Consider the following 9,371-nt stretch of genomic DNA (forward strand, 5'->3'; position numbering starts at 1 on the left):
AAATATTTTTTCTCTGCTGCCGGGCAACAGAGAATAGAGAAAAATATTTTTCTCTGTTGCCCGGCAGCAGAGAAAAAAAAATTTCTCTGTTCAGAGAAAATATTTTTTTCTTTGCTGCCGGGCAACAGAGAATTCTCTATTGCCCGGCAGCAAAATTTTTTCAGCAACAAAATTTTCTATGATCTTTGCTTTTGTTTTATGAATATTTTGAGCTCTGTGTAAAAAAAATAGAACTATTTCTTTCTTGTAATGATCATCTCACCGGCAGCAACAGAGAATTTGAATTGTATTGGTAGGGTAGGATCAATGGCTAATGTACGGTTGGTTTGGGTTTTTTTTTTTTTTTTACGTCGTAAAGGCACTAGTTTTGGTTGAAGAAGGTTATATTTATAGAGAAAATATTTTTTTCTTTGCTGCCGGGCAACAGAGAAAAATATTTTTCTCTGTTCTTTGTTGCCCGGCAGTAGAGAAAAAATATGTTCTCTGTTGCCCGACGGCAGAGAACAATTTTTTTCTCTGCTGCCGGGCAACAGAGAACAGAGAAAAAAAAAATTTTATGTTGCCCGACAGCAGTGAAAAAAAGGCAGCAGAGAAAAAAATTTTTCTCTACTGCCGCCGGTGAGAGAGAGGGGCACCAGAGAGAGAGAGAGGAGGAGTTTGGTTCTTACCCAGCGTTTTCTGTAGGGGTTATATCTGTCATCTCCGGCTTTTTTACCAGTCGGCGTCGTCTCCAGCGGTGTCTCCGGCTTCGGCGACGTCTCCGGTGGCAGGTTGGTGGCTGGAGCGGTTTTGGAGAAAAATATAAAAGGATTATTCTAGAAGGTGTTTTGTTTTAAGTATTCTAGAAAAAAGATTAGGTAGAACACCATATTTTTGTTACAGTGTTCCACGTTGATGTGTCGCCTTCTTATTGGAGGGCACAAAGGCCTTGGTTTGTGCCAGAAGTTATTCTCATATATATATATATATAGGTTCAAACCCTTCTCACAAAATTTATATATATATATATAGGTTCAAACCCTTCTCACAAAATTTTTTGGTTTTGCCCCTGGCCATGGTGTATCATATATATATATATATAAGTCGAATCACTCTCAAAAGTGCCTTAATATTGTAACATGTGGCGTGAACCCTTTTTTTTAAAAGGATAAACCGGTTTTTTAAGGCATAATTTTCGAACCAGTTTTTTAAGAGTGAACCGATCATTAAATTAGCCTAATTAAAAGCATTTAATTATATTTCAATAATTTTCCTTATATGTGATTTCATTAATTCAAGCATTTAATGCACAATATTAAGTATTATTAATGTCCAAATCAAATAAGGAAACAAATTATACAAATCAAATTATTATGTATTAATACTTTTAGTCACTTTAATATTTTTAATTCAAATTTAGAAAAGGTTATAGAAGATCTTTATATATATATATACTTTGTTCATGTAATAATAGATAATTTATAAAATAAGAATTGTTTTTTTTTTTTATATATAAATAATAAGCCATTGAAAAATAATTTGATTAATAATAGATTATGTACAAAATAATAAGGCCTACAAAATAAAGATCTCCCAATTATTTTGGATTTTTTTTCTCTCACTCACCCATTTAACTTTCTTTCTTTTTTTTTTTTTTATTTCTTTTTTTTCCTCTCTCTCTCTCTCTTCCCACATCTCTCTCTCAACTCTTCAAATATAACAACCTAAAAAATCAACCTGAAGTAATTCTTCTTCTTAATCTTCCATGTGTATATTTTTTATTTGAGAAAAACTACAACTTCAAGAATAAACTTTGCTTTTTGTTTTTGTTTTTTTGTTTTTTGTTTTTTGTTTTTTCTCCTCTCTACTCTTCAACAATAATAGCCTAAAAATTCAATCCCGAAGTAATTTTTATTCTTAACCTTTCAAAAACGTGATTTTTTTTTTTTAAAAAAATCAATCTTTAAAATCGTACTTATTAAAACTGCAATCTCAAATGAACCCTTAATAAGAATAACACAACCCTCTCTAAACAATTATAATTGAGTATTAACTATATTTGTAGGTTGTTTATTTTTTTTTTCAGTTTGTTCTTTAATGAAAATTGCAACTTCTAAATTAAGATAATAAATTGTTTGGATTTTTAGTGGGCTAATGGAAGATTATAGTGTGTTTATTTGATTTTTGTGCTAAAAAAAAAAAAAAAAAGAATAGAAATTTTCGAAACACTAAAGAGATAATAATTAAACATTGAACCTGAGATGATTTATATGATTGATTATTTTTATGTTTGTTTCTCTAGAAAATTTCTTTGTATTGAAATATAATAGGTATCATACCAATAAGATTTTATGTTTTAATTCATTTGAATATTTTATTGGATTTTTTTTTTTTTTCATTTTTGTGATTTACTCGGATTTTCTAGCATTTTTGAAAGTGTTGAAGAGATTTATTTGATTGCATTAAATATTGAGTAAAATATGTGTTTTATTTTGTATTAAAAAGAAGAGAGAAGATTTTGTTTATTAAGTAAAGATTTTATTTTAATTGTATCTTAGACATTATAATGATGGAGCATACCATTCCATCGGTTAATTTGTTCTAATGAGAAAGCAATGACTACTATTTCAAAAAAAAAAAAAAAAATGAATGATATATATTCTTTGTAAGATTTTGTTTATTTTACTCTGTATTTTTCTGAAATGATTAGAACTTTATGGGTTTTATTTGTATTGAAATATAATAAGTATCACATCAACAATATCAGAGTTTCCTACTAATTTTCTATTAATATTTTGATAATCAGAATTCAAGTTTTCTTCTTGCTATTTTTTTTTCTTTTATACTTTTTATTATGTACATGTTTGGTACATTTCAAAAAAGAGAAAATACATGTTTAGTAATGTACTTGTGTATACATTTGGTATGTATTTTCATTAAAAGAAGCGTGATAGATTTTTGCACACACCTATTTTAACTTATAATGAAAAGTAAGATGAGATGCGTTTAAGTTCTTGAACTTAAATTATAATGAAGAATCCTGCGCATAGCGTGTGTTATGTGCTAGTTGACATACGTCGATAATACAAATCTCTCTCTTCTTAATATGAGTAAAGGCATACATTTTTTTTGTGCCATTTGTTAAACACCACCATTCCACCAAACGCTATTCATCTCATTTTTCCAAAAAAATCAACATTAAAATATTCTCACTTTTTATATCACATAATTTACTTTTTACTACTATTCAAATAAAAAAAATTACTACAAAACAAAATTTTTTCACTTTTCAATACTACTTTTTTACTTTTCTATACCAATCATTATTTCTTTTTGATTTTTTTTTTTATTATGAACAGTGCCGTGAAAACTTGACTTGTTTATGAAATAAGGCCTGGGTTCAGGCTATGCTTGGGTTACAGTAACATTGGAATAAGGGTAGAGTAAGCTTGTAACCAAACACTTGAATTTTAACTCCATAAACGGAAATAAGCTATTCTTGAGCTGGAATAGAATCAAGCCTGGATGATAAAAACGCACACCCAAACACCACTGTCTTCTTCCACTTTAACACGCACCAGTCTATTTAGCAATGCCAAGCACGGTTACAGGTTACCTCCCACAGCCGCACACCTCCACGTCAGTCGGACGCCGGAGAAATCAGCAGCCACGGTACCACCGGGTCAGACCGCACGTCGCTTGGATCGTCACCAGCGGCCACCGGAGCAGCGCCAATCTTCCACTGCACACGTAGTTGGCGATCCACACACGCTCAAAGCAACCCAACCACCACACGCAGCACTGCCGCACAATTAGCACCACACACGGGCAGAGAACATGGGGCTACTCAGTATCATTCGGAAAATCAAGAGGAAAGAGAAGGAAATGCGTATACTCATGGTGTATGTAAACCTTCAATCTCTCTCTCTCTCTCTCTCTGAAATATATACATATATAATATACAAGAATGTTAAATTCTGTGCAGTGGACTTGATAATTCTGGGAAGACTACGATTGTGTTGAAGATCAGTGGGGAGGACACCAGCGTAATCAGTCCCACACTGGGCTTCAACATCAAGACCATCACCTACCAAAAGTGAGCTTTCTAAACAAATACAATTCGATCTATGTGTCGGTCTATATGTCTTGTGCTTGACATTTTTGCAAAACACGATGATTTTGTGAATTGGGCAAGGGCAATGATTATGCAGGTAATTGGTTTCTCAGTTTATAAGGCTTGCTCGGCTCCCTTTAATTGCTTAGAGATCTCAGGAAATTACATGGAAATGAAATTTAATTTCAAGACACGTTTTTGTGTCGTTTTGTTCTTTACATTTTGATTGGGTATGTCCAAATCTCCCGGCAAAGATATGATCATCTTAAATTTTTGATGTGATTGTTAAATTTTTCCCTGAAATCTGAAGAATTGTTTGTATTTTTGTTCTTATTTTTATTGTTTTTCTTTACTCTAATTCATCAAGTTGTTTAATTTATTCAATTGAAAGCTTTTCTTGGCCTTTATTGTGTACTGCTTCATTCTCTAGGTTGATCAAAACTTGCTTCAAAAAAGAATTTGGAAATTTTGTTTTTCATGTTCTTTATTTAAAAAAAAAAAAAAAAATTGAGATTGTGATATGGAATATTGAAAATCCAGTTACCATGACATTGGCAGGTATACTCTTAACATATGGGATGTTGGGGGCCAAAAAACTATAAGATCTTACTGGAGAAACTACTTTGAGCAAACTGATGGTTTGGTATGGGTGGTTGATAGTTCGGATCTTAGACGGTTAGATGATTGCAGAATGGAACTGGATAATCTTTTGAAGGAAGAGGTATTTATCCCATATCATTTGTTCTGTGTACTTTTGTAAAAGTGAGTCATTTGGAGCTTTAATTTACCATCTTCCTTGCTTTTGTTCATTTGACTTGCTCTCAGTTGATGTTTTTTCATCATTAACAAATAGATTGAATGGAAAAACTCTATCTCGCTCTTTCTCCCTCGCTCGCTAGCTTGGTCATTCTATATGTGCGTGTGGGTGCTCGTGTGTGATCATGAGGCATTGAGGAATTATATTTGCTTATGTTTTAGAGATTCCTTTTATTTTTGATGAAGTGAACTAACAGAATGAGCCACTAAATTTGTTTATTAAATTCGAAAGTTTGCTTAACTTTTTTGTTGGGTTTATTGACCATGAACCTACTCTATATATTAAAATGCATAGCTTAAAAGTGTCTCCACTGATGGGAGTGCTTAAATTCTCTTCTGTAATTTCTCTTTTTACTACATATACTGAAACTTGGTAGACTTAAAACAATGATTTCTAATTGTTTTGTGGTTTTGGAATGCTGAAATGAAAATTTGCAAGATAAAACCTTCTCAGGAAAGGTTTTGCAAGAAAAGGATGTAGGTTTCTCTTGGGCTTCTGGCCTTTTTAATTTTCCTTTTTTGAGTTTTAGAAAAATGCTAACTTGTATTCATTTGACAGAGGCTGTCAGGAGCATCTTTGCTGATACTAGCAAATAAGCAGGACATTAAAGGTGCCCTTAACCCTGAGGAGATTGCTAAAGTAAGGCTGCTGGTGCTTCTTGTTCATGTTTTTTAACATGTCCTTTGTAGAATGCAAATCAAAATATTGTAGAGTTGACACTTGATTTCTCCTTGACCCACCCAAAGTACATTTGATTTTTGCTAAAGTAGGCTGATTTTGTTTTTGTTTTTCATGAATAGGCCGATTTTGTTTCTTTCTTTGTTTTTCTAAAGCTGCAGATTATATCCTTTATAGCCACAGGTTTCTGTAGAGATGCTATATAGTGGTGAAACTTGTTTTGTAGTACGAGTTTTTTTATTTTTGTGAGAGCCCCTACCATGAGGTCGGTGCATAAAAGGGGTGTTTTGCAGCATCCACTCATGTATTGACACATTACCCAGTTCATTTTAACAAAATAAAATCAAAAACAGCAAATCTAAAACCAAACCGCCGGTCTAGCAAACCCACAACCAATCCACCAGCGCTGGAGAGCATCCCACCGGCCAGCATCGCCGGCCGTTTCTTCTTTTTTCTCCCAAACCCTCTTTTCTTCTATTCTTTCTCCCAAACCCAGCATCGCCAGCCGTTTCTTCTTTCTTTCTCCCAAACCCTCTTTTCTTCTTTTCTTTCTCCCAAACCCAGCATCGCCAGCCGTTTCATCTTTCTTTCTCCCAAACCCTCTTTTCTTCTTTTCTTCATCCAGAAAAAACTAGAAAAACAAAACCAAAAAAAAACGGCCGGCGAAAAAACAAAACCAGCATCCCTAGTCAAACAATCCAGAAAAAACAAAACCCAAACTCCAAATCCAAATCCCCTCTTCCTCCCAAACTCCAAACCCCAAATAGCCGAACCAACAGAGACCCAACAAAGTCAACAAAAAAAATTTTCTGCAATCAGCTACTTCAACAACCCAATCAGAATATTTGTTTCAATTTCTGCAATCAACAACCCATCTGGAAATCGCAGCCCGCTTCTTCTACATCGCCGGCCAAACCCATCCGGAAAACGCAAATCCAACCTCAAAATCAGATTCTAATGCCTCAAAAATTGATTCTAATGCCTCAAAACTCGATTCTAATACCTTAAAACTTGATTCTAATGCTTTAAAACTTATTTTTTGATTCAAAACTAAATCCTAGAGGGGAAAGTTAACCCTTTAGGGATTTTATCACCCTAAAGGGATCCACCGAAGAGGGAAGCCACCTGCCATGACCTAGCCGTGGGTCACAGCCAGCGTTTCAACAGACCCAGCTGCCTGGGTGGCTAGGTCTGGCGTGACCACGGCCAGCGTTCAGCAGACCCCCGGGTCTTTCTCTCTCTCTCTCTCTCACACAACATCTCTCTTTCTCTGTTAAATGACTAGGATAAGGAAGAAGAAGGAAGAAGAAGAAATGGGAGAGGAGTTGTCGGCAGGAAGGAAGAAATGGGAGAGCAGAAGAAATGGGAAGAAGAAGAAGAAATAAGGAAAAATCTAGTGTTTTAGGCAGTAGGATAGTTTTGGGCATTTTTTGTGCTTAGGGTGATGTGTCAATCTCCTATTGGGGGCTGCAAAAGACCAATTTTGCAGCCCGACCGCATTGAAGTTAAATTCTTTTTTTTTTTCTTTAATGAGTAGTCCTACTCTTCACACTCATTTATCACACATATTTCACATCGGTTGATGTTGTGTTTTTTAAGTGGCTTTCAATGTCAGTCACTTAAAAAAAAAAATAAAGAAAGCCATTTAAAACACGCAAGCTCAGCTAGTGTAAAACAGATGAGCGTGAAAAGTAGCATTACTCTTCTTTAATTGTCCAAAAATTCCTATGTCAAATGGTGTCTACACTCAGATTCTTTACTTTTCTTGCTATGAACCGAAGTTTGGAGAGTGAGAATGAGTAGGGATGGCAAATTTTGACACGACCCGTGAACCTGACACGAAGTTAACAAGTTTTGGGTTTGACCTAAACGGGTTCAGGTCATAAACGGGTGACACGGACCAGACCTGTTTAAAAAAAAAAAAATTAAAAATTAAAAAACCCTAAACTAACCTAAGGAACCCTAACAATGTAAGCTCTCTCAGTCTCCTAGCCGCACCTCTCTCTGTCTCCCATTCTCAGCCGCGCCTCTCTCTCTTTCTCTCTCTCTCTCTCTCTCTCTCTCTCATCCATCACCCGTTTATGACTTGGACCAGACCCGTTTTAAAAAAAAAATAAATTAAAAAACCCTAAACTAACCTAAGGAACCCTAACAACATAAGCTCTCTCGGTCTCTTAGCCGCGCCTCTCTCTGTCTCCCAGTCCCAGCCGCGCCTTTCTCTCTCTCTCTCTCTCTCATCCATCTCTGATTATCTGAATCTCTGCCCCTCTTTCTCCCTCTAGTGGTCATCCGAATCTCTGCGCCGCCTTCTCCCTCTGGCAGTCACACTTGGCCTCCTCACCGGCGTGAAAACAGGCAGAAGTGGCCGCATATGGCAGCGCTACCAGATGTTCTGTGGGCGGGTGATGACACTAGTGGCTTTGGGTCATTTTGGGTTGGTGACTCCAGTGATTTCTAGCGAATCTTCAGCTGTGAAGCAACGAATCTATGGTGGGCTAGAGCTTGAGCGCTTTGATTGTTCTGGTGGTTGGTTTGCAATGGTTTGTGGACATATGGGTAAGATGCTGGTTTGTAGGAGGTATGTATTCCCGTTGGTCTTGGGTTACTGTTGCGGAAGGCCGGTGGACATTCGGTTGTAGCAGAGGTTCTATTGGAGGCTCTGTTGACGATGGTGGCGCTATAACATTGAAGCAGTGGCGCTGGGCTAGGTGTGGGTCGTGTTGGGTTACACGGCTATTTTTCGTGTTGTGTTTGTGTTTAAAAGTTCAACCTGTTTTGCTAAACGGGTTGTATTTGTGTTTAGGTTAATCGGGTCATTACGGGTCATAATCGTGTCGACCCACCAACCCGTTTTGCCACCCCTACATGAGCTTCATATATGAACACATTTACACCGGATATCTTTATGTTGATCATGAATTCAATTATGCATCAAATTATAGATGTCTGCATGTGGTGCACGTAACATGTATCTTGTGTATCAAAGTTTTTTTTTTTTTCTTTTTCTTCTCAATAGAAGCATGATTGAAGTAATAGGTATTTAAACAAATACACTTGATTACTGTATATATATTTATATAATTAACTTCTGAGATTCTGAAATGGTTATTATCGTACTTGTACAGGTACTGAACTTGGAAGCCATGGATAAAACCAGGCACTGGAAAATTGTGGGCTGCAGTGCAATCACTGGTGAGGGGCTGCTTGAGGGATTTGATTGGTTGGTCCAAGACATAGCCTCTCGAATCTATGTGCTTGACTAATGCCTGATTTCATTGTAAGACTATTACCATGGCACTTGTGGCAGCTGTACTGGAATTGTTCTTCGCAAATTTTCTGTTCAATGAGAGCATCTGTGTTGTGCTCCTGAGTAATCATTCAATTCACAAGACAAATTTCCAAATGCAAGGGCTTGGCTTATCTAGGAAATTTGTAAATAAATGCATTTGCTCACTACCGGTGATTGGAGAAAACATGTAGACTCAAGAGGCTATAGGTGTTTTCAAATTAATATATTCCTTATATAAGGTAAATATGGTCGATATTTATTTATTTATTTTTTTAATTTGTAAAGTTACTTAACGATTGTCAACATTTTATTATTCAAGTTAATTAGATAATTATTTTCTGTTTATAAACTCATAAAAATTAACATCACCAATCTTATATTATAATAAGAAAAATGCTAAAAAATCACATTTTTATCTTCCAATTATCTCATAATGTCAAGTTAACTTTGTCACTTGTTGGATAGTTATAAAATAAAAATGTGATTTTTAGCAT

The 9,371-nt window shown here is 35.4% G+C and overlaps 1 protein-coding gene across 1 annotated transcript; it reads left to right on the forward strand.

Moving 5' to 3' along the window:
• Nucleotides 1-3,757: 3,757 nt before the first annotated feature.
• On the forward strand, nt 3,758-9,170 carry LOC132166791 (ADP-ribosylation factor-like protein 2; the record flags this gene model as incomplete). The annotated part of the gene is given in 5 exon segments (XM_059577677.1): nt 3,758-3,881; nt 3,965-4,075; nt 4,652-4,814; nt 5,469-5,549; nt 8,714-9,170. Coding segments are annotated over 5 exon segments (558 nt in total). The 3' UTR covers nt 8,852-9,170.
• Nucleotides 9,171-9,371: the final 201 nt, after the last annotated feature.

Source organism: Corylus avellana, chromosome ca11, assembly GCF_901000735.1.
Source record: "Corylus avellana chromosome ca11, CavTom2PMs-1.0".
NCBI lineage: Eukaryota > Viridiplantae > Streptophyta > Magnoliopsida > Fagales > Betulaceae > Corylus > Corylus avellana.